The sequence below is a fragment of the Agelaius tricolor genome, unplaced genomic scaffold (genome assembly GCF_023055355.1).
Source record: "Agelaius tricolor isolate 1412-34295 unplaced genomic scaffold, bAgeTri1.0.p SCAF_117, whole genome shotgun sequence".
NCBI lineage: Eukaryota > Metazoa > Chordata > Aves > Passeriformes > Icteridae > Agelaius > Agelaius tricolor.
In genome coordinates, this window is record NW_027269377.1 from 104451 (window position 1) to 129312 (window position 24862).

Sequence of the window (24862 nt, forward strand, 5' to 3'; positions counted from 1 at the left end):
TCCCCCCCAAAATCCCCCCAAAATTTCCCCCAAATGCCCCCAATTTCCCCCCAAAATCCCCCCCAAATCCCCCCAAAATTCCCAAAAATTCCCGTGAAAAACAAAAATTAAAAAAAAAAAATTTCCCCAAAAATCCCAGCAATTTTCTGCCCAAATTCTGCGATTTTTTACCCAAATTTCGCCTTAGTTTTTACCAATTGCCCACCAAAAAATCCCCCAAATTTCCTCCCCAAATTCCCCCAAAATCGCCCCAAAATTCCCCCCAATTTCCACCCAATTTTCCCCAAATTCCCCCCAAAATCCCCCCTAAAATTCCCCCCAAAATCCCCCCAATTTTCCCCAAAATCCCCCCCAAAATCCCCCCAAAATTCCCCAAAAATTCCCGTGAAAAACAAAAATTAAAAAAAAAAACAAATTTCCCCAAAAATCCCAGCAATTTTCCGCCCAAATTCTGTGATTTTTTACCCAAATTTCGCCTTAGTTTTTACCAATTGCCCACCAAAAAATCCCCCAAATTTCCTCCCCAAATTCCCCCCAATTTCCTCCCCAATTTTCCCCCAAAATCCCCCCTAAAATCCCCACAAATTTCCCCCAATTTTCCCCCAAAATCCCCCCAATTTTCGCCCAAAATTCCCCCCAAAATTCCCCCAATTTTCCCCCAATTTTACCCCCCAAAATCCCCCAAAAATCCCCCCAAAATCCCCCCAAATTCCCCCCAATTTTCGCCCAAAATCCCCCAAAAAATCCCCCCCAAAATGACCCAAATTTTCCCCACAAATCAACTCAAATTTTCCCCAAATTCTCCCCCAAAATCCCCTCCAGTTTTCCCCTAAAATCCCCCTAAATTTCCCCCCAATTTTCCCCAAATTCCCACCCAAAATTCCTCCAAATTTCCCCCCAAATCCCCCCAATTTTCCCCCAATTTCCACCCAATTTTTCCCACAAATCAACTCAAATTTTCCCCAATTTTCCCCCAAAAATCCCCCCCAAAATCGCCCCAAATTTCCCCCCAAAATCCCCCTAAAATCCCCCCAAAATCAACTCAAATTTTCCCCAAATTCCCCCCAAAATCTCCCCTAAAATTCCCCCCAAAATCCCCCCAATTTTCCCCCAAAATCCCCCCAATTTCCCCGCCCAAAATTGTCCCCAAATTACCCCAAAATCCCCTCAAAATCCCCCCAAATTTTTCCCAAAAATCGCCCCAAAATCCCCCCAAAATGACCCAAATTTTCCCCACAAATCAACTCAAATTTTCCCCAAAATCCCCCCAAAAATCCCCCCAATTTCCACCCCAAAATTGTCCCCAAATTACCCCAAATTCCCCCCAAATTTTCCCCCCAAGATTTCCCAATTTTCCCCCCAATTCTCCCCCAAATTTCCCCCCAATTTCCCCCAGATTTTCCCCAATTTTTCCCCATATTTCCCAATTTTCCCCAATTTTTCCCCATCTTTCCCCATCTTTCCCCATTTTTCCCAATTTTTCCCAATTTTTCCCCATTTTCCCCAAATTTTTCCCAATTTTCCCCAATTTTTCCCCATATTTCCCAATTTTCCCCAATTTTTCCCCATCTTTCCGCATCTTTCCCCATTTTTCCCAATTTTTCCCAATTTTTCCCCAATTTTTCCCAATTTTTTTCCCCATTTTTCCCAATTTTTCCCCCATTTTCCCCAATTTTTCCCCAATTTTCCCCAATTTTTCCATTTTTTTCCCCATTTTCCCCCATTTTTCCCCAATTTTTCCCAACTTTTCCCAATTTTCCCCATTTTTCCCCATTTTTCTCAATTTTCCCCCATATTTCCCAATTTTTCCCCATTTTTCCCCAATTTTTCCCAATTTTTTCCAATTTTTCCCCAATTTCCCCCCATTTTTCCCAATTTTTCCCCATTTTCCCCCAATTTTTCCCCATTTTTCCCCAATTTTTCCCAATTTTCCCCAATTTCTCCCCAATTTTTCCCCATTTTTCCCAATTTTCCCAAAATCCCCGTTTTTTGCCCCAATTCCCACCTTGTAGAAAATCTCCAGGTTCTGGCAGTGCTGCCCCACCCCCACCCTCAGGGTCCCATTTTTGGCGTTTTCGGCCCCAAAATCGGCGCGGACGCGAGCGCGGCCGGGATCCAGCTCGGCCCGGAACCACAGCGAGGCCGAAACCGAGGAACCTTTTGGGGAGAAAAAAACGGAATTTGGGAAAATTGGGAAAAAATTGGGGAAATTTGGGCGAAAATTGGGCGAAAATTGGGCGAAAATTGGGGATTTTAAGGGGAAAATTTGGGGGAAAATTGGGAAATTTTGGGGGGAAAAATTGGGGAAATTTGGGGGAAATTTGGGGGAAAATTGGGGGGAAAGTTGGGGGAAAATTTTGGGGGGAAATTGGGGAAAAATTGGGAAATTTGGGGGGAAAAATTTGGGGGAAAATTGGGAAATTTCGGGGGAAAATTGGGGGAAAATTGGGGGAAAATTGGGCGAAAATTGGGAAATTTTGGGGGAAAATTTGGGGGAAAGTTGGGGGAAAATTGGGAAATTTTGGGGGAAAATTTGGGGGAAAAATTGGGGGAAAATTGGGCGAAAATTGGGGAGAAATTGGGAAATTTTGGGGGAAAAATTGGGGGGAATTTGGGGAAAATTTGGGTGAAAATTGGGGGAAAATTTGGGGAAAATTGGGGAAAAATTGGTGAAAATTTCGTGAAAAAATGGGGAAAATTTGGGAAATTTTGGGGAAGTGGCCGGGATCCAGCTTGGCCCGGAACCACAGCGAGGCTGAAACTGAGGAACCTTTTGGGGAGAAAAAAACGGAATTTGGGAAAATTGGGGAAATTGGGGGAAAATTGGGGGAATTTGGGGTGGAAATTTGGGGGAAAATTGGGGAAAAATTGGGGAAAAAATGGGGAAAAATTGGGAAATTTTGGTGGGAAATTGGGGGGAAATTTGGGAAATTTTGGGGGAAAAATATGGGGTGTAATTGGGGAAAATTGGGAAATTTTAGGGGGAAAAATTGGGGGGAAAATTGGGGAAAAATTGGTGAAAAATTGGGGAAAATTGGGGAAAAATTGGGGGAAAAATGGGGGGTTTTGGGTGAAAAAAATGGGGATTTTTGGGGGGAAAATTTGGGAAAAAATGGGTGAAATTTGGGTGAAAATTGGGGATTTTGAGGGCAGTTTTGGGTGAAATGTGGGAAAATTGGGGAAATTGGGGATTTTGGGGGGGGAGATTTGGGGGAATTTGTGGAAAATTTGGGAAATTTTGGGGAAAGTGGTCGGGATCCAGCTCGGCCCGGAACCACAGCGAGGCCGAAACCGAGGAACCTTTTGGGGAGAAAAAACCGGAATTTGGGAAAATCGGGGAAAAATTGGGGAAAATTGGGGAAAATTGGGGGAAAATTGGGGAAAAATTGGTGAAAATTTGTTGAAAATTGGGTGAAATTGGGAGGAAAGTTGGGGGGAAAATTTTGGGGAAAATTGGGGGAAAATTTCGTGAAAAAATGGGGAAATTTTGGGGGGAAATTGGGGAAAAATTGGGAAATTTTGGGGGGAAAAATTGGGGGAAAATTTGGGGGAAATTGGGGGGAAAAATTGGAGAAAACTGGGGGGAAATTGGTGGGAGATTTTGGGGGAAAAATTGGGGAAAAATTGGGGGGAAAATTGGGAAATTTTGGTGGGAAATTGGGGGGGAAAATTGGAGGAAAATTTGGGGGAAAATTGGGAAATTTTGGGGGGAAAAATTGGGGGAAATTTGGGGAAAAATTGGGGAAAATTTGGTGAAAATTGAGGTGAAATATGGGGGGAAAATTGGGGGAAAATTTGAGGGAAAATTGGGGGAAAATTTGCGGAGAAATTGGGAAATTTTGGAGGGAAAATTTGGGGGAAAATTGGGGGAAATTTGGGACATTATGGGGGAAAAATTGGGGGATTTTAGGGGGAAAATTTGGGTGGAAATTTGGGGGGAAATTGGGAAATTCTGGGGATTTTGGCGGGGAGAAATTAGGGGGGTTTGGGGAAAATTTGGGGAAAATTTGGGAAAGTTGGGAAATTTGGGGGGAAATTGGGGAAAAATTGGGGGGAAATTTGGGGATTTTAGGGGGAAAATTGGGGAGTTTGGGGAGAAAAAATGGGGATTTTGGGGGTCCAGGTGTGAATTTTGGGGACCAGGTGAGTTTCAGGTGAGTTTTGGGGTGGATTTTTGGGGTCCAGGTGTGAATTTTGGGGCTCAGGTGTGGATTTTGGGGTTCAGGTGTGAATTTTGGGGTGGATTTTGGGGTTCAGGTGAGGTTTTTGGGGTGAATTTTGGGGTGAATTTGGGTCCAGGTCTCACCGAAGGAGTCAGGTGTGGATTTTTGGGGTGGATTTTGGGGTCTAGGTGAGGTTCAGGTGTGAATTTGGGGTGAATTTGGGGGCTCAGGTGTGAATTTGGGGTGAATTTTGGGATCCAGGTGAGGTTCAGGTGTGAATTTGGGGTGGATTTTGGGGCCCAGGTGTGAATTTTGGGGTGAATTTGGGGTCCAGGTCTCATCGAAGGAGTCGGGTATGGATTTTGGGGCTCAGGTGTGAATTTTGGGGTTCAGGTGAGGTTTTTGGGGTGAATTTGGGGTCCAGATGAGGATTTTGGGGTGGATTTTGGGGGTCCAGGTGTGAATTTTGGGGTGAATTTTGGGTTCCAGGTCTCACCGAAGGAGTCGGGCGTGGATTTGGGGTGGATTTTGGGGGTTCAGGTGAGGTGCAGGTGTGAATTTGGGGTGAATTTTGGGGTTCAGGTGTGAATTTTGGGGTGAATTTTGGGGGTCTCACCGAAGGAGTCGGGCGTGGATTTTGGGGGTTCAGGTGTGAATTTGGGGTGAATTTGGGGTGAATTTGGGGTGAATTTTGGGGTGAATTTGGGGTGAATTTTGGGGTGGATTTTGGGTGAATTTGGGGTGAATTTTGGGGTGAATTTTGGGTGAATTTGGGGTGAATTTTGGGGGTCTCACCGAAGGAGTCGGGCGTGTCCTTGCTGACCCGGAAGCAGAGCCGGGCCACGCCCAGCCGGTCCCGAAGCTCCGCCCCCTCCGGGCACTCCCGGGCCGGGATCACCTGGGGGTCAAAGGTCACCTGGAGCCTGACCCCGAGCAGCGGCGGCGACCTGGGGGGAGGGGCCACAGCTGGGGTCACCTGGGGTCACACCTGGGGTCACACCTGGGGTCACACCTGGGGTCACACCTGGCCCAGGTGAGTTTTGGGTGGATTTTGGGTAATTTTGGGTGAATTTTGGGTGATTTTGGGTCCCCTGCACTCACCTGAGCAGCTGCACCTGTCCCAGGTGTGATTCAGGTGTTTTTGGGGTAATTTTGGGTGAATTTTGGGTGGTTTTGGGGCCCCTGCACTCACCTGAGCAGCTGCACCTGGCCCAGGTGAGTTTCAGGTGATTTTTGGGGTATTTTTGGGTGGATTTTGGGTGATTTTGGGGCAGTTTCAGGTGATTTTGGTCACCTGGCCCAGGTGTGAGTTTCAGGTGTTTTTGGGGTAATTTTGGGTGAATTTTGGGTGGTTTTGGGGCCCCTGCACTCACCTGAGCAGCAGCACCTGGCCCAGGTGTGATTTTGGGTGGATTTTGGGTATTTTTGGGGGATTTTGGGGCGGTTTCAGGTGATTTTGGGCGATTTTTGGGTAATTTTGGGTGGTTTTGGGTCACCTGCACTCACCTGAGCAGCAGCACCTGTCCCAGGTGTGTTTCAGGTGAATTTTGGGTGTTTTTTTGGGTGGATTTTGGGTATTTTTGGGGTTTTTGGGTCCCCTGCACTCACCTGAGCAGCAGCACCTGGCCCAGGTGTGATTTTGGGTGGATTTTGGGTGATTTTGGGTATTTTTGGGTGATTTTGGGTGGTTTTGGGTCACCTGCACTCACCTGAGCAGCAGCACCTGGCCCAGGTTTGTTTCAAGTGTTTTTGGGGTAATTTTGGGGTGATTTTTGGGTATTTTTGGGTCACCTGCACTCACCTGAGCAGCAGCACCTGACCCAGGTGTGTTTCAGATGTTTTTGGGGTAATTTTGGGTGAATTTTGGGTGATTTTGGGTCACCTGCACTCACCTGAGCAGCAGCACCTGTCCCAGGTGTGATTTTGGGTGGATTTTGGGTGATTTTGGGTGAATTTTGGGTTACCTGCACTCACCTGAGCAGCAGCCCCTGTCCCAGGTGTGATTTTGGGTGGATTTCAGGTGATTTTTGGGTGGATTTTGGGTGATTTTGGGTTACCTGCACTCACCTGAGCAGCAGCACCTGGCCCAGGTGTGATTTTGGGTGATTTTGGGTATTTTTGGGTGAATTTTGGGTGATTTTGGGTCACCTGCACTCACCTGAGCAGCAGCACCTGTCCCAGGTGTGATTTTGGGTATTTTTGGGTGGATTTTGGGTGATTTTGGGTCACCTGCACTCACCTGAGCAGCAGCACCTGACCCAGGTGTGATTTTGGGGCAGTTTCAGGTGATTTTTGGGGTTTTTGGGTCACCTGCACTCACCTGAGCAGCAGCACCTGTCCCTGCGCGCCCACGGCCAGGTCGGGGAGGTCGTCCCCGCTCAGGTCCCGCCCCCCGCTCAGCGATTGGCCGAAGAAACGGGGCTGGGACGGGAACCGGGAACCCGGGATGCGCTGGGGACACCGGACAGGTGAGACAGGACAGGTGAGGACAGACAGGTGAGATTGGACAGGTGAGACACAGGTGAGAACAGACAGGTGAGACAGGACAGGTAAGGTCACACAGGTGAGGTCACAGGTGAGACACAGGGGGGACACAGGTGAGGTCACACAGGTGAGAATGGACAGGTGAGGTCACACAGGTGAGGTCACACAGGTGAGACCCCCCCACTTCCCCCAGGTGAGCCCTCAACCCCTCCCAGGTGTCCCCAGGTGTGTCCCAGGTGTCCCCAGGTGTGTCCAGGTGTCCCCAGGTGTGTCCCAGGTGTGTCCCAGGTGTCCCCAGGTGTGTCCCAGGTGTGTCCAGGTGTGTCCCAGGTGTCCCCAGGTGTCCCCAGGTGTGTCCAGGTACCCCCCAGGTGTCCCCAGGTGTGTCCCAGGTGTGCCCTCACCTGTCCCAGGTGTCCCCAGGTGATCCTGGGTGTGCCCTCACCTGTCCCAGGTGTGTCCCAGGTACCCCCCAGCTGTCCCCAGGTGTCCCCAGGTGAGTCCCAGGTGTGCCCAGGTGCCCCAGGTGTCCCCAGCTGTCCCCTCACCTGCCCCAGGTGTGTCCCAGGTGTGTTCCCAGGTCCCCCCCAGGTGTGTCCCCAGGTGTGCCCAGCTGTCCCCTCACCTATCCCAGGTATGTCCCAGGTGTGCCCCAGGTGTGCCCTCACCTGCCCCAGGTGTGTCCCAGGTACCCCCAGGTGTGTCCCCAGGTGTGTCCCCAGGTGTGCCCTCACCTGCCCCAGGTGTGTCCCAGGTACCCCCCAGGTGTGTCCCAGGTGTGTCCCAGGTGTGTCCCCAGGTGTGTCCCCAGGTGTCCCCTCACCTGCCCCAGGTGTGTCCCAGGTACCCCCCAGGTGTGCCCAGGTGTGCCCTCACCTGCCTGCGCTCGCTGACGCCCCCAGGTGTGTCCCAGGTGTGTCCCCAGGTGTCCCCAGGTGTGCCCTCACCTGTCCCAGGTCCCCCCCAGATGTCCCCAGATGTCCCCAGGTGTGTCCCCAGGTGTCCCCTCACCTGTCCCCAGGTGTGCCCTCACCTGCCCATGCTCGCTGAGGCCCCCAGGTGTGCTCCTGAACAGGTAAACCGCGCCCCGCCCCTCGTCCTCCAGGGGCGCCCCCACGGCCACCTGGGCGCACCCGGCCCCGCCCACCTGCGCCAGGTGAGCCAGGCTGGCCCCGAAGCGCCCCAGGGGCTGCCCAGGTGAGCCCTGCAGGGACCGGGGACAGCGCAGGTGAGGCACCTGTGGGGACAGGGGAGATGGGACAGGTGAGGGACAGGTGAGACCAGACAGGTGAGATCCAGGTGAGATTGGACAGGTGAGATTGGACAGGTGAGATGGGACAGGTGAGATTGGACAGGTGAGATGGGACAGGTGAGATTGGACAGGTGAGATTGGACAGGTGAGGCACCTGCAGGGACAGGGGACACCGGACAGGTGAGATTGGACAGGTGAGGTCACACAGGTGAGATGGGACAGGTGAGATTGGACAGGTGAGGTCAGACAGGTGAGGTCACACAGGTGAGATCCAGGTGAGGTCAGACAGGTGACACAGGTGAGGTGGGGACAGGTGAGATGGGGTCAGGTGAGGTCACACAGGTGACACTGGACAGGTGAGATCCAGGCGAGATTGGACAGGTGAGGTCAGACAGGTGAGATTGGACAGGTGAGATCCAGGTGAGGTCACACAGGTGAGATGGGATCAGGTGAGGTCACACAGGTGACATCCAGGTGAGGTCAGGTGAGATCAGACAGGTGAGATCCAGGTGAGACGGGGACAGGGGAGGTCACACAGGTGAGATCCAGGTGAGGTCACACAGGTGAGATTGGACAGGTGAGGTTGGACAGGTGAGACCCAGGTGAGGTCAGACAGGTGAGATTGGACAGGTGAGGTCACACAGGTGAGACGGGACAGGTGACACAAATGGGGGCCAGCTGAGGCCCCCAGGTGTGTCTGTCCCCCCCCCCCCCAGGTGTCCCCCCCTCCCCAGGTGTGTCCCTGTCCAGGTGCATCCCTCTCACCTGTCCAGGTGTGTCTGTCCCCCTCCAGGTGTGTCCCTTCCCCCTCCCCAGGTGTGTCCCCCCCTCCCCAGGTGTGTCTGTCTCACCTGTCCAGGTGTGTCTGTCCCCCCCCCCTCCCCAGGTGTGTCTGTCCCCCCCCCCCAGGTGTGTCCCCTCCCCCCCAGGTGCGCTCACCTGTCCGTGGATCTCGCACAGGTGAACTCGGCCGCCGCTGCCCCCCCCGTAGAACAGGGGAGCCCCCACCAGGAGCCGCACCTGGGGCTGCTCACCTGGGCGGGGGCGGGGCTGCTCACCTGGGCGGGGGCGGGGCTCCTCACCTGGGCGGGGCTCACCTGGGCGGGGCTCACCTGGGCGGGGCTCACCTGGGCGGGGCTCACCTGGGCACGGCTCCAGGGCCAGCAGGGACGCCCCGAAATAGGAACCCACCTGAGGAGAGGGACAGGTGAGGGACAGGTGGGACACAGGTGAGAGACAGGTGAGGGACACAGGTGAGGGACAGGTGGGACACAGGTGAGGGACAGGTGAGGGACAGGTGGGGGACACAGGGGGGACACAGGTGAGGGACAGGTGAGGGACAGGTGAGCACAGGTGAGGGACAGGTGGGACACAGGTGAGGGACACAGGTGAGGGACAGGTGAGGGACAGGTGGGACAGGTGAGGGACAGGTGGGACACAGGTGAGGGACACAGGTGAGGGACAGGTGAGACCCTCCCAGGTGACCTCACCTGTCCCAGGTGTGACCGTCCCCAGGTGAGACCCCTCAGGTGTGACAGGTGACCCTGTCCAGGTGTGTCCCACCCCTCACCTGTCCCAGGTGTGTCCCCACCCCTCACCTGTGTCCCCGTGGCCTCCCCCATCACCTCCCAGGTGTGTTCCAGGTGTGTCCCTCACCTGTCCAGGTGTATCCCAGGTGTGTCCCCAGCCCTCACCTGTGTCCCCGTGGCCTCCCCCAGCACCTCCCAGGTGTGTTCCAGGTGTGTCCCTCACCTGTCCAGGTGTATCCCAGGTGTGTCCCCAGCCCTCACCTGTGTCCCCGTGGCCTCCCCCAGCACCTCCCAGGTGTGTCCCAGGTGTCCCTCACCTGTCCCAGGTGTGTCCCAGGTGTGTCCCCCCTCACCTGTCCAGGTGTGTCCCAGGTGTCCCTCACCTGTCCCAGGTGTGTCCCCACCCCTCACCTGTGTCCCCGTGGCCTCCCCCATCACCTCCCAGGTGTGTCCCTCACCTGTCCCTCACCTGTCCAGGTGTGTCCCAGGTGTGTCCCAGGTGTCCCCTCTCACCTGTCCAGGTGTCCCCTCTCACCTGTGTCCCCATGGCCTCCCCCAGCGCCTCCCAGGTGTTTCCCAGGTGTGTCCCTCACCTGTCCCAGGTGTCCCCCCAGGTGTGTCCCAGGTGTGTCCCAGGTGTGTCCCAGGTGTCCCCCCTCACCTGTCCAGGTGTGTCCCAGGTGTCCCCTCTCACCTGTCCAGGTGTCCCCATCCCTCACCTGTGTGCCCATGGCCTCCCCCATCACCTCCCAGGTGTGTCCCAGGTGTGTCCCTCACCTGCCCAGGTGTGTCCCAGGTGTGTCCCCATCCCTCACCTGTCCAGGTGTGTCCCTCACCTGTGTCCCCGTGGCCTCCCCCAGCACCTCCCAGGTGTTTCCCTTCCGCAGCACCAGGACCTTGCCCAGGTGGCCCCACCTGGGAGCTCCCAGGGCCAGGCCCCAGGTGCGCCCCAGCCTCAGGGGCGTGGCCGAGTAACCTGCGCAGGTGAGAGGGGGGAGATTGGGGGGGATTCGGGGGAAATTTGGGGCGTTTCGGGTAAATTTTGGGGGCATTTCAGGTAAATTATTTCAAGGATTTTCGGGTGAATTTTTGGGGCATTATTGGGTAAAATTTGGGTCATTTTCGGGTGAAATTTTTGGGGATTTTCGGGTCATTTTTGGGGGTATTTTTGGGTCATTTTTGGGGGGATTTTTGGGTCATTTTTTGGGGATTTTCGGGTGAAATTTTTGGGGATTTTTGGGTCGATTTTTGGGTCATTTTTGGGGGAATTTCGGGTAAATTTTGTGGCATTTCAGGTAAATTATTTCGAGGATTTTCAGGTGAATTTTGGGGGAATTTTTGGGTCATTTTTGGGGGCATTTTCTGGTAAATTTTGGGGAGTTTCAGGTAAATTTTGGGGCATTTCAGGTAAATTATTTCGAGGATTTTTGGGTGAATTTTTGGGGCATTTCAGGCAAAATTTGGGGAGTTTCAGGTGAATTTTGGGAAGTTTCAGGTGAATTTTGTTACCCAGGTGTGAATTTGGGGAATTTCAGGTGAATTTGGGGATTTCAGGTGAATTTTGTTACCCAGGTGTGGATTTGGGGGATTTCAGGTGAATTTGGGGATTTCAGGTGAATTTTTGGGGCATTTCGGGTAAAATTTGGGGATTTCAGGTGAATTTTGTTACCCAGGTGTGAATTTGGGGAATTTCAGGTGAATTTGGGGAGTTTCAGGTGAATTTGGGGCATTTCAGGTAAATTATTTCGAGGATTTTCGGGTGAATTTTTGGGGGATTTTTGGGTAAAATTTGGGTCATTTTCAGGTCATTTTTTGGGGATTTTTGGGTCATTTTTTGGGGATTTTCGGGTCATTTTTGGGGGTATTTTTGGGTCATTTTGGGGGATTTTCGGGTCATTTTTGGGGGCATTTTCTGGTCATTTTTGGGGGAATTTTTGGGGGATTTTTGGGTCATTTTTTGGGGAATTTTGGGGTCATTTTTGGGGCATTTTTGGGGATTTTCGGGTCATTTTTGGGGCATTTTCGGGCCATTTTTGGGCAATTTTTGGTCATTTTCAGGTCATTTTTGTAGTCATTTTGGGGTCATTTTTGGGGTCATTTTTAGAGTCATTTTCGGGTCATTTTCGGGTCATTTTCGGGCCATTTTTGGGGTCATTTTTGGGTCAATTTTGGGTCATTTTCGGGTCATTTTCGGGTCATTTTTTGGGTCATTTTTTGGGTCATTTTTTGGGTCATTTTTGGGTCAATTTTGGGGCATTTTCAGGTCATTTTTGGGGGCGTTTCCCCTTACCCAGGTAAGCGTCCCTGGCGTCCTCGCCCTCAGGTGTGCCCGGGTGTGGCCCAGGTGTGCCCGGGCTGGGGGCGGAGCCGTTGAGGAAGGCGGGCGCCGCCCCTCCCCCGCTGTAGACGAAGGCTCCTCCCGACCAATCAAAAGCCCCGACAGCGCCCAGGACCGGCCCCGCCTGGGGAGGGGCCAGGGGTCAGCCAGGGGTCAGCCAGGGGTCACGCAGGGGTCACCGAGGGGTCAGCCAGGGGTCACCGAGGGGTCACCCGGGGGTCACCCAGGGGTCACTGAGGGGTCAGTGGTCACTCTGTGGTCACTCATGGTCACTCATTGGTCACTCATTGGTCAGTGGTCACTCAGTGGTCAGTGGTCAGTGGTCACTCATGGTCACTCATTGGTCACTCTGTGGTCACTCAGTGGTCAGTTGGTCAGTGGTCACTCAGTGGTCACTCATTGGTCACTCAGTGGTCACTCTGTGGTCAGTTGGTCACTCATTGGTCACTTTGTGGTCAGTTGGTCAGTGGTCAGTTGGTCACTCATGGTCACTCATTGGTCACTCAGTGGTCAGTTGGTCACTCAGTGGTCACTCAGTGGTCAGTGGTCTCTCATTGGTCACTCAGTGGTCACTCATGGTCAGTGGTCACTCTACGGTCAGTTGGTCAGTGGTCACTCAGTGGTCACTCATTGGTCACTCATTGGTCACTCTGTGGTCACTCATGGTCACTCTGTGGTCACTCATGGTCACTCAGTGGTCAGTTGGTCACTCAGTGGTCACTCAGTGGTCACTCATGGTCAGTGGTCACTCTATGGTCAGTTGGTCAGTGGTCACTCATGGTCACTCTGTGGTCACTCATGGTCACTCATTGGTCAGTTGGTCACTCATTGGTCACTCAGTGGTCACTCATGGTCAGTTGGTCACTCTGTGGTCACTCTGTGGTCACTCACGGGGCTCAGGGTGGCGCTCATCCCCTCCTGGGCCATCTCCAGCTGGAAGGAGCTGCCGTGCACCGAGTGCGTACCTGGCGCAGGTGAGAGCGGGCGGGGCACAGGTGAGGGCACAGGTGAGGGCACAGGTACCCCCAGGTGTGTAAAAAACATCCCCAGGTACCCCCAGGTGTGCCCAGGTACCCCCCAGGTATCCCCCAGGTGTGTAAAAAACATCCCCGGGTACCCCCAGGTGTGCCCAGGTGTATCCCAGGTGCGCCAGGTGTATCTCAGGTGTCCCCAGGTACCCCCCAGGTGTGCCCAGGTGCCCTCAGGTGCCCCCAGGTGTATCCCAGGTGTATCCAGGTGTCCCCAGGTGCCCCCAGGTACCCCCCAGGTGTATCTCAGGTGTATCCCAGATGCCCCCAGGTACCCCCAGGTGTGTCCCAGGTACCCCCCAGGTGCCCCCAGGTGCCCCCAGGTGTATCCCAGGTGTGTTATAACTGTCCCCAGGTGTGGCCCAGGTACCCCCAGGTGTGCCCAGGTGCGCCCAGGTGTGCCCAGGTGCCCCCAGGTGTGCCCAGGTACCCCCCAGGTGTAACCCAGGCATCCCCCAGGTGCCCCCAGGTGTGCCCAGGTGTATCTCAGGTGTGCCCAGGTGTGCCCAGGTGTGCCCAGGTACCCTCGATGGCGAAGATCTTCTCCTGGAGCTGGCTCTGGATCCCGTCCAGCGCCCGGAAGTTGTCGACGCGGAACAGGTGATCCCGGGCGGGGCTGGAGGCGATCACCTGCAGCTCCCGGAACGCATCCGGGTTCCGGAACGCCCCGCCCACCTGCGCCACAGGTGAGATGGACAGGTGAGCATGGATGGACAGGTGGGCATGGATGGACAGGTGGGCATGGATGGACAGGTGGGCATGGACAGGTGGGCATGGACAGGTGAGCATGGATGGACAGGTGGGGTGGGCATGGACAGGTGGGCATGGACAGGTGGGACAGACGGACAGGTGGACATGGATGGACAGGTGGGCATGGATGGACAGGTGGGATGGACAGGTGAGGTGGACAGGTGAGGTGCAGACAGACAGGTGGGCATGGACAGGTGGGCATGGACAGGTGGGACAGACGGACAGGTGGACATGGATGGACAGGTGAGATGGACAGGTGAGGTGGGCATGGATGGATGGAGTTGGACAGGTGAGGTGGAACAGGTGGGACAGACGGACAGGTGGGATGGACAGGTGGATGGACACGGACAGGAGAGATGGACAGATGGACATGGTGGACATGGATGGACAGATGGACACGGTTGGATGGACAGGTGGACATGGATGGACATGAATGGACAGGTGGACATGGTGGGATAGACAGGTGGACAGATGGACATGATGGACATGGATGGACATGAATGGACAGCTGGACATGGTGGACACGGACGGACAGGAGAGATGGACAGATGGACATGAATGGACAGGAGATGGATGGACAGCTGGACATGGATGGACAGCTGGACATGGTGGACACGACTGGACACGGCTGGACATGATGGACATGGATGGATGGACGGACGGATGGACAACTGGACATGGTGGGATGGACAGGTGGACATGGATGGACAGCTGGACATGGTGGACATGGATGGACAACTGGACATGATGGACACGGTGGGATGGACAGGTGGACATGGATGGACAGATGGACATGAATGGACAACTGGACATGGTGGACACGGACGGACAGGAGAGATGGAGAGGGATGGACAGATGGACACGGACGGATGGACAGCTGGACATGATGGACAGCTGGACATGGTGGACACGGATGGACAGCTGGACATGGTGGACATGAATGGACAGGACAGATGGACATGGTGGACATGGACAGAACGGATGGACAGACGGATGGACATGAATGGACAGGATGGATGGACAGATGGACACGAATGGACAGGACGGATGGACAGACGGATGGACACAGACAGGACGGATGGACAGACGGACGCGTCCGTCCGTGCGTCCGTGGGACTGACCCCGATGGCGTAGCGCGTGACCTTTGCCCTCTCGGCCAGCGGGATGACCTCCGGGTAGTCCAGGGGGTCATCGAACTTCTCGCCGTCGGTGACCACGATCAGGATGCGCCGGGCGTGCGGCCGGGCCCCGCGGCCGGACACGAACATCTGCGTCCTGGGGTCAGAGGTCAGCGCGGTCAGTGCGGCCGGAGGGCAGCGGTCAGTGCGGTCAGTGTGGTCAGTGCGGCCGGAGGGCAGCGGTCAGTGTGGTCAGCGTGGTCAGCGTGGTCAGTGCGGTCAGTGCGGCCAGAGGGCAGCGGTCAGTGCGGTCAGTGTGGTCAGCGTGGCCGGAGGTCAGCGGTCAGCGTGGTCAGCGTGGTCAGCGTGGTCAGTGCGGTCAGTGTGGTCAGCAAGGCCGGAGGGCAGCGGTCAGTGCGGTCAGTGTGGTCAGTGTGGTCAGTGCGGTCAGTGTGGTCAGTGCAGTCAGTGTGGTCAGTGTGGCCGGAGGGCAGCAGTCAGTGTGGTCAGCGCAGTCAGCGTGGTCAGCGTGGTCAGTGTGGCCGGAGGGCAGCGGTCAGTGCGGTCAGCATGGTCAGCGCGGTCAGTGTGGTCAGTGTGGCCGGAGGGCAGTGGTCAGCGTGGTCAGTGTGGTCAGCGTGGTCAGTGTGGTCAGTGTGGTCAGTGCAGTCAGTGTGGTCAGTGCGGTCAGTGCGGTCAGTGTGGCCGGAGGGCAGCGGTCAGTGTGGTCAGTGCGGTCAGTGTGGTCAGTGCAGTCAGTGCGGTCAGTGCGGTCAGTGCGGTCAGTGCGGTCAGTGCGGTCAGTGCGGTCAGCAAGGCTGGAGGGCAGCGGTCAGCGTGGTCAGTGCGGTCAGCGCGGTCAGTGCGGCCGGAGGGCAGCGGTCAGTGCGGTCAGTGTGGTCAGTGTGGTCAGCGTGGTCAGCGTGGCCGGAGGGCAGCGGTCAGCGTGGTCAGCGTGGTCAGCGTGGTCAGTGCGGTCAGTGTGGTCAGCGTGGCCGGAGGGCAGCGGTCAGTGCGGTCAGCAAGGCCGGAGGGCAGCGGTCAGTGTGGTCAGTGTGGTCAGTGCGGTCAGTGCGGTCAGTGTGGTCAGTGCGGTCAGTGCGGTCAGTGGCGGTCAGTGCGGTCAGCGTGGCCGGAGGGCAGCGGTCAGTGGGGCTGGATGTGGCCATGGGAATGGTCAGCGGTCAGTGTGGCCAGAGGTCAGTGTGGCTGGAGGTCAGTGGTCAGTGTGGCCAGAGGGCAGCGGTCAGTGTGGCTGGAGGTCAGTGGTCAGCGTGGCTGGAGGTCAGTGGTCAGCAGGGCTGGATGTGGCCATGGGAATGGTCAGTGGTCAGTGCAGACAAAGGTCAGTGGTCAGCAGGGCTGGGCATGGCCAGAGGAGTGGTCAGTGGTCAGCATGGACAGAGGTCAGTGGTCAGTGCCGCCAGATGTGGGCAGGGGGGTGGTCAGCGGGGTCATTGGGTCAGTGGGGTCAGTGGTCATTGGTCAGGGGTCAGTGGTCACTCAGCGGTCACTCACAGGACGTGGCGGATGGCCGTGGCCGTGCGCGTGGCTCCGGACAGCTGCCGGACAATGGCCAGGGGAGCGGTCATTGGTCAGCAAGGTCAGCAGTGTCAGTGGTCATTGGTCAATGGTCAGTGGTCACTCAGCGGTCAGTGGTCACTCACAGGACGTGGCGGATGGCCGTGGCCGTGCGCGTGGCTCCGGACAGCTGCCGGACAATGGTCAGTGGGGTCAGTGGGGTTAATGGTCAGTGGTCACTCAGTGGTCACTCACAGGACATGGCGGATGGCCGTGGCCGTGCGCGTGGCTCCGGACAGCGGCCGGACAATGGCCAGGGGAGCGGTCAGTGGGGTCAGCAGGGCCAGCAGTGTCAGTGGTCATTGGTCAATGGTCAGTGGTCACTCAGCGGTCAGTGGTCACTCACAGGACGTGGCGGATGGCCGTGGCCGTGCGCGTGGCTCCGGACAGCTGCCGGACGCTCTGGAGCAGCCGCCAGGGCTCCGGAACCTTCCGGAAGGCGCTGAAGTCGAAATGGTCCCGGATCTCATGGGAGAACTGGGTCAGGGAGAACTGGACAGATGGACACGGAGTGACCACTGAGATGGACACTGAGTGACCACCCCAATGGACACGGAGTGACCACTGAGATGGACACTGAGATGGACACGGAGTGACCACCCAGATGGACACTGAGTGACCACCCCAGATGGACATGGAGTGACTGCTGAGATGGACACAGAGTGACCACTGAGATGGACACTGAGTGACCACCCCAGAGGGACACTGAGTGACCGCCCCGATGGACACTGAGTGACCACCCTGATGGACACTGAGTGACCACTGAGATGGACACTGAGTGACCACCCAGATGGACACTGAGTGACCACCCCAGAGGGAAACTGAGTGACCACCCCAGATGGACACGGAGTGACCACCGAGATGGACACGGAGTGACCGCCCAGATGGACACAGAGTGACCACTGAGATGGACACAGAGTGACCACCCCGATGGACACAGAGTGACCACCGAGATGGACACGGAGTGACCACCCAGATGGACACAGAGTGACCACTGAGATGGACACAGAGTGACCACCGAGATGGACACTGAGTGACCACTGAGATGGACACTGAGTGACCACCGAGATGGACACGGAGTGACCACTGAGATGGACACTGAGTGACCACCCAGATGGACACTGAGTGACCGCCCCGATGGACACTGAGTGACCACTGAGATGGACACAGAGTGACCACCGAGATGGACACTGAGTGACCACTGAGATGGACACTGAGTGACCACTGAGATGGACACTGAGTGACCGCCCCGATGGACACTGAGTGACCAGATGGACACTGAGTGACCACCCCAGAGGGACACTGAGTGACCACTGAGATGGACACTGAGTGACCACCGAGATGGACACTGAGTGACCACCCTGATGGACACAGAGTGACCACCCCAGAGGGACACTGAGTGACCACTGAGATGGACACGGAGTGACCGCCCCGATGGACACGGAGTGACCAGATGGACACTGAGTGACCGCCCCAGGTGTGTTTACCTGCCCAGGTGTGTGCATTACCTGCCCAGCTGTGCCCAGCTGTGCCCAGGTGTGCCCTGGTGTGTTTACCTGTCCCAGGTGTGCGTTACCTGTCCAGGTGTGCAGTTACCTGTGCGTCGCTGTCCCGGAAGTGCCCCATCATGCGCCCCAGGTGTGTGTGTTTACCTGCCCAGGTGTGCCCAGGTGTGCCCAGGTGTATTTACCTGTCCCAGGTGTGTGTGTTACCTGTCCCAGGTGTGTCCATTACCCATCCCAGGTGTGCAGTTTACCTGCCCAGGTGTGTTCCTTACCTGTGCATCGCTATCCCGGAAGTGCCCCATCACGCGCCCCACGAACGCTTACCTGTCCAGGTGTGCCCAGGTGTGCCCAGGTGTGCCCAGGTGTGCCCAGGTGTGTGTGTTACCTGTCCAGGTGTGTTCCTTACCTGTGCGTCGCTGTGCCGGAAGTGCCCCATCACGCGCCCCACGAACGCTTACCTGTCCCAGGTGTGTGTGTGTTACCTGTCCCAGGTGTGTGTGTTACCTGTCCCAGGTGTGTGTGTTACCTGTCCCAGGTGTGTTCATTACCTGTGTGTCACTATCCCGGAAGTGCCCCATCACGCGCCCCACGAACGCTTTCATGCCCAGGTGTGTCCATTACCCATCCCAGGTGTATTTACCTGTCCCAGGTGTGTATTTACCTGTCCAGGTGCGTTACCTGTGCGTCGCTGTGCCGGAAGTGCCCCATCACGCGCCCCACGAACGCTTTCATGTCCCAGGTGTGCCCAGGTGTGTATTTACCTGTCCCAGGTGTGCCCAGGTGTGCCCAGGTGTGCATTGTTACCTGTGTGTCACTATCCCGGAAGTGCCCCATCACGCGCCCCACGAACGCTTTCATGCCCAGGTGTGTGTTACCTGTCCCAGGTGTGCAGTTTACCTGCCCAGGTGTGTTCCTTACCTGTGTGTCACTATCCCGGAAGTGCCCCATCACGCGCCCCACGAACGCTTTCATGCCCAGGTGTGTGTGTTACCTGTCCCAGGTGTGTGTGTTACCTGTCCCAGGTGTGTGTGTGTTACCTGTCCCAGGTGTGTATTTACCTGTCCAGGTGTGTATTTACCTGTGCATCCGCATGCCGGAAGTGCCCCATCACGCGCCCCAGGTGTGTGTGTGTTACCTGTCCCAGGTGTGTGTATTTACCTGTCCAGGTGCGTTACCTGTGTGTCACTATCCCGGAAGTGCCCCATCACGCGCCCCACGAACGCTTTCATGCCCAGGTGTGTCCATTACCCATCCCAGGTGTGTGTGTTACCTGTCCCAGGTGTGTGTGTTACCTGTCCAGGTGTGTTCCTTACCTGTGTGTCACTATCCCGGAAGTGCCCCATCACGCGCCCCACGAACGCTTTCATGTCCCAGGTGTGTATTTACCTGTCCCAGGTGTGCCCAGGTGTGTGTATTTACCTGTCCCAGGTGTGTTCCTTACCTGTGTGTCACTATCCCGGAAGTGCCCCATCACGCGCCCCACGAACGCTTTCATGCCCAGGTGTGCCCAGGTGTGTGTGTTACCTGTCCCAGGTGTGCAGTTTACCTGTCCAGGTGCGTTACCTGTGCGTCGCTGTGCTGGAAGTGCCCCATCACGCGCCCCACGAACGCTTACCTGTCCCAGGTGTGTGTGTTACCTGTCCCAGGTGTGCCCAGGTGTGTGTGTTACCTGTCCCAGGTGTGTGTGTTACCTGTCCCAGGTGTGTGTTTACCTGTGTGTCACTATCCCGGAAGTGCCCCATCACGCGCCCCACGAACGCTTTCATGCTCTCGAAGTCCTCGCGGGCGATGCTGCCCGAGCCGTCCACCAGGAACGCGATGTCCATGGCGGCCGAGGGGCACTCTGCGGACACCGAGTGACCAATGAGTGACCACTGACCAATGAGTGACCACTGAGTGACCAATGAGGGACCACTGAGTGACCACTGACCATCCCTGAGTGACCACCGAGTGACCACTGAGTGACCACAGTGACCACTGAGTGACCATTGACCATCCCTGAGTGACCACCGAGTGACCAATGAGTGACCACCGAGTGACCACTGACCAGTGACCAGTGAGTGACCAATGAGTGACCACAGTGACCACTGAGTGACCACTGAGTGACCACAGTGACCACTGAGTGACCATGAGTGACCACTGAGTGACCACTGAGTGACCACTGAGTGACCACTGAGTGACCACTGAGTGACCAATGACCACTGACCAGTGAGTGACCACTGACTGACCACTGACCACTGAGTGACCACTGAGTGACCAGTGACCACTGACCACTGAGTGACCATGAGTGACCACTGACCACTGACCAGTGACTGTGAGTGACCACTGGCCATGAGTGACCAATGAGTGACCACTGAGTGATCAATGAGTGACCACTGAGTGACCACTGACCATTGAGTGACCCCAGATGACCACTGGTCACTAAGTGGTCACCACTCAAGGTCAACAATGACCCAATGACCACAAGGTGGCCAGTGGTCAGTGTCCATGTCCCTGATGACCCCAGATGACCACGGGGTGGACAATGGTCAATGGTCAGTGTCCCTGACCCCCCAGATGACCCCAGATGACCCAAGATGACCACTGGGTGGTCACCAGTCAATGGTCAGTGTCCCTGAGCCCAGATGACCACAGGGTGGCCAGTGGTCAGTGTCCATGGAGGTGAATGACCCCAGATGACCCCAGGTGACCACTGGTCACTAAGTGGTCACCACTCAAGGTCAATGATGACCATGGCCCTGATGACCCCAGATGACCACAGGGTGGACAATGGTCAGTGTCCGTGTAGATGAATGATCCCAGATGACCACAGGTGGACACCGGTCAATGGTCAGTGTCCGTGAGCCCAGATGACCCCAGATGACCACTGGTCACTAAGTGGTCACCACTCAAGGTCAATGATGACCAATGGTCACTGGGTGGTCACCACTCAATGCCCATGGAGACGAATGACCCCAGATGACCACAGGGTGGACAATGGTCAGTGTCCATGTCCCTGATGACCCCAGATGACCACAGGGGTGGACACTGGACAATGGTCACTGTCCCTGAGCCCAGATGAGCAATGGTCATTGGGTGGTCACCACTCAAGGTCAAGGATGACCAATGGTCATTGAGGGGTCACCACTCAGTGTCCATGGTCAGTGGTCAGTGTCCATGAGCCCAGATGACCACAGGGTGGACAATGACCATTGGGTGGTCACTGCTCAAGGTCAACGATGACCCAATGACCACGAGGTGGACAATGGTCAATGGTCAGTGTCCATGGAGATGAATGACCCCAGATGACCACAGGGTGGACAATGACCATTGGGTGGTCACCACTCAAGGTCAATGATGACCACGGCCCCAATGACCCCAGATGACCACTGGGTGGTCACCACTCAATGTCCATGGTCAGTGGTCAGTGTCCATGAGCCCAGATGACCACAGGGTGGACAATGACCATTGGGTGGTCACCACTCAATGCCCATGGCCAACGGTCAGTGTCCATGACCCCAGATGACCCCAGATGACCACTGGTCACTAAGTGGTCACCACTCAAGGTCAATGATGACCACGGCCCTGATGACCCCAGAGGACCCCAGATGACCACGAGGTGGACAATGGTCAATGGTCAGTGTCCCTGAGCCCAGATGACCCCAGATGACCACTGGTCACTAAGTGGTCACCACTCAATGTCCATGGCCAGTGGTCAGTGTCCATGAGCCCAGATGACCACGGGGTGGACAATGACCATTGGGTGGTCACCACTCAAGGTCAATGATGACCATGGCCCTGATGACCCCAGATGACCACAGAGTGGACAATGGTCAGTGTCCATGGAGATGAATGACCCCAGATGACCCCAGATGACCACTGGTCATTGGGTGGTCACCACTCAAGGCCAACAATGACCCAATGACCACAAGGGTGGCCAATGGTCAGTGTCCCTGACCCCGCTGACCCCGGCTGACCCCGCTGACCCCGGCTGACCCCCGCTGACCCCCACTGACCCCGCTGACCCCCACTGACCCCGGCTGACCCCACTGACCCCACTGACCCCCACTGACCCCAGCTGACCCCACTGACCCCGGCTGACCCCGGCTGACCCCACTGACCCCATCTGACCCCCACTGACCCCGGCTGACCCCGCTGACCCCATCTGACCCCTGGCTGACCCCACTGACCCCGGCTGACCCCGCTGACCCCGGCTGACCCCATCTGACCCCGCTGACCCCATCTGACCCCGCTGACCCCGCGCTGCCCAGCGGTCACTCAGTACCTGGGAAGGCGCCGGGCAGTGTCCGGAGCGGCCGGAGCGCGGGGCCCAGCTGGACGCAGAAGCCGTTGAGGTGGACGTTGACCCCGCACACCTGGGGCGAGGCGGGGCCGCACACCTGGACACAGATTTCACCTCAGAAACGGCGATTTTGGTTAAAAAGAGAAAAAAAAAAAAAAAAAAAATCCCGTCCCGAGGTCCCCTCGGAAAAAAAAAAAAGGGAATTTTGGGGTGAAATGTTGAAAAAACAACAAACAAAATAAAAATTGCAATTTTTGGGAATTCTACGTGGCAGGAACTTCAATTTTTGGGGCGAAACCTCACAAAAAAAAATTCAATTTTTGGGGCGAAACCTCCAAAAAAAAAAAAAAAATTTTGGGGGGAATTTTTGGGAATTTTTGGGAAATCTGCCTGGCAAGAACTTCAATTTTTGGGACGAAACCTCCAAAAAAATCCAAAATTTGGGGCGGAACCTCCCGAAAACCTCCAAATTTTGAGGCAGAATCTCACAAAAACTCCAAATTTTGGGGCAAAACCTCCTAAAAAAACCCAAATTTTGTGGCGGAACCTCACAAAAAAATCCAAATTTTGGAGCGAAACCTCCTAAAAACCCCAAATTTTGAGGCAAAACCACCCAAAAAACCCCAAATTTTCAGGTGCAACCTCCCAAACCCCTCCAAGTTTCACACTAAAAAAGCCCCAAAACCTCCAAATTTTGGAGTAGAACCTCCCAAAAAAACCCAAATTTTGGGGTGCAACCTCCTAAAAAACCCCAAATTTTCGGGCAGAACCTCACAAAAACTTCCAAGTTTTACACTAAAAAAGCCCCAAAACCTCCAAATTTTGGGGCGAAAAGCCCTAAAAACCCCCAAATTTTGGGGTGGAACCTCCTAAAACGCCCAAATTTTGTGGTGGAACCTCCCAAAAACCTCCAAACTTTGGGGCAAAACCTCCTAAAAACTCCAAATTTTGTGGTAAAACCACCCAAAAAAATCCAAATTTTCAGGTGCAACCTCCCAAACCCCTCCAAGTTTCACACTAAAAAAGCCCCAAAACCTCCAAATTTTGGGGCAAAACCTCCGAAAAAATCCAGATTTTTGTGGTGAAACCTCCCAAAAAATCCAAATTTTGGGGCGAAACCACCCAAAAAACCCCAAATTTTGGGGCAAAACCTCCTAAAAAATCCCAAATTTTTGGGTAGAACCTTACAAAAACTTCCAAGTTTTACAGTAAAAAAGCCCCGAAACCTCCAAATTTTGGGGCAAAACCTCCTAAAAACCCCAAATTTTTGGGTAGAACCTCCCAAACCCCTCCAAGTTTCACACTAAAAAACCCCCAAAACCTCCAAATTTTGGAGTAGAACCTCCCAAAAAAATTCAAATTTTGGGGTGAAACCTCCTAAAAAACCCCAAATTTTGGGGCGGAACCTCCCAAAAAACCCCAAATTTTCGGGCAGAACCTCACAAAAACTTCCAAGTTTTATGTCAAAAAAGCCCCAAAACCTCCAAATTTTGGGGCAAAACCTCCTAAAAAATCCAAATTTTGGGGCAAAACCTCCGAAAAAATCCAGATTTTTGTGGTGAAACCTCCCAAAAAATCCAAATTTTGGGGCAAAACCTCCTAAAAACCTCCAAGTTATACAGTAAAAAAGCCCCAAAACCTCCAAATTTTGGGGCAAAACCTCCTAAAAACCTCCAAATTTTGTGTTGGAACCTCCCAAAACCCTCCAAGTTTTATGGTAAAAAGTCCTAAAAACCCCAAATTTTGGAGTAGAACCTCCCAAAAACCTCTGAACTTTGGGGCAAAACCTCCCAAAAAATCCAAATTTTGTGGTGAAACCTCCAAGAAATTCCAAATTTTGGGGCGAAACCACCCAAAAAACCCCAAATTTTGTGGCGGAACCTCACAAAAAAATCCAAATTTTGGAGCGAAACCTCCTAAAAACCCCAAATTTTGTGGTAAAACCACCCAAAAAAACCCAAATTTTCAGGTGCAACCTCCCCAACCCCTCCAAGTTTCACACTAAAAAAGCCCCAAAACCTCCAAATTTTGGAGTGAAACTACCCAAAAAAATCCAAATTTTGGGGTGGAACCTCACAAAAACCTCCAAGTTTTGTGGTGGAACCTCACAAAAAATCCAAATTTTGGGGCAAAACCTCCGAAAAAATCCAGATTTTTGTGGTGAAACCTCCCAAAAAATCCAAATTTTGGAGCGAAACCACCCAAAAAAATCCAAATTTTCAGGTGCAACCTCCCCAAACCCTCCAAGTTTTATGGTAAAAAAGCCCCAAAACCTCCAAATTTTGGGGCGAAAAGCCCTAAAAACCCCCAAATTTTGGGGCATAACCTCCCAAAAAACCCCAAATTTTCGGGCAGAACCTCACAAAAACTTCCAAGTTTTACGGCAAACAAGCCCCAAAACCTCCAAATTTTGGGGCGAAAAGCCCAAAAACCCCCAAATTTTTGGGTAGAACCTCCCAAACCCCTCCAAGTTTTACAGTAAAAAAGCCCCAAAACCTCCAAATTTTGTGGTGGAACCTCCCAAAAAACCCCAAATTTTGGGGCAGAACCTTACAAAAACTTCCAAGTTTAATGGTAAAAAGCCCTAAAACCTCCAAATTTTGTGGTAAAACCACCCAAAAAACCCCAAATTTTCAGGTGCAACCTCCCCAACCCCTCCAAGTTTCACGCTAAAAAAGCCCCAAAACCTCCAAATTTTGGGGCAAAATCCCCAAATTTCGGGGTCTCACCAGGGCCGCGTCGTCCCCGGCCGCCAGCGCCAGCCCCAGCGAGGAATTTTCGGATCCGGGGGGGCCTGGGAAAGGTGGGAGGGGCCAGGGCTGAGACCACGCC

General features: G+C 54.6%; 1 protein-coding gene across 11 annotated transcripts in view; it reads right to left on the reverse strand.

Moving 5' to 3' along the window:
* LOC139586405 (integrin alpha-X-like) overlaps positions 1 to 24862 on the reverse strand; it is a 44132-nt gene that overhangs the window by 18366 nt on the left and 904 nt on the right. For 2 of the 11 annotated variants that reach the window (XM_071419739.1, XM_071419734.1), the window contains exons 2-15: positions 24760 to 24824; positions 22013 to 22127; positions 19461 to 19591; positions 16590 to 16735; positions 14666 to 14819; positions 13315 to 13469; positions 12658 to 12727; positions 11719 to 11890; positions 10265 to 10404; positions 8839 to 9090; positions 7681 to 7884; positions 6484 to 6614; positions 4959 to 5110; positions 2006 to 2157 (exon numbers count right to left, since the gene is read on the reverse strand). In XM_071419739.1, the coding sequence (XP_071275840.1) occupies positions 2006 to 2157; positions 4959 to 5110; positions 6484 to 6614; positions 7681 to 7884; positions 8839 to 9090; positions 10265 to 10404; positions 11719 to 11890; positions 12658 to 12727; positions 13315 to 13469; positions 14666 to 14819; positions 16590 to 16735; positions 19461 to 19574 (1842 nt within the window). In that variant the 5' untranslated portion in view covers positions 19575 to 19591; positions 22013 to 22127; positions 24760 to 24824. Of the gene's footprint in view, positions 1 to 2005; positions 2158 to 4958; positions 5111 to 6483; positions 6615 to 7680; positions 7885 to 8838; positions 9091 to 9839; positions 9867 to 9963; positions 9991 to 10147; positions 10175 to 10264; positions 10405 to 11718; positions 11891 to 12657; positions 12728 to 13314; positions 13470 to 14665; positions 14820 to 16180; positions 16270 to 16589; positions 16736 to 18296; positions 18347 to 18426; positions 18491 to 19460; positions 19592 to 22012; positions 22128 to 24759; positions 24825 to 24862 lie in introns of those variants that run through there. The other 9 variants (XM_071419741.1, XM_071419737.1, XM_071419736.1 and 6 more) reach the window with 9 other exon arrangements.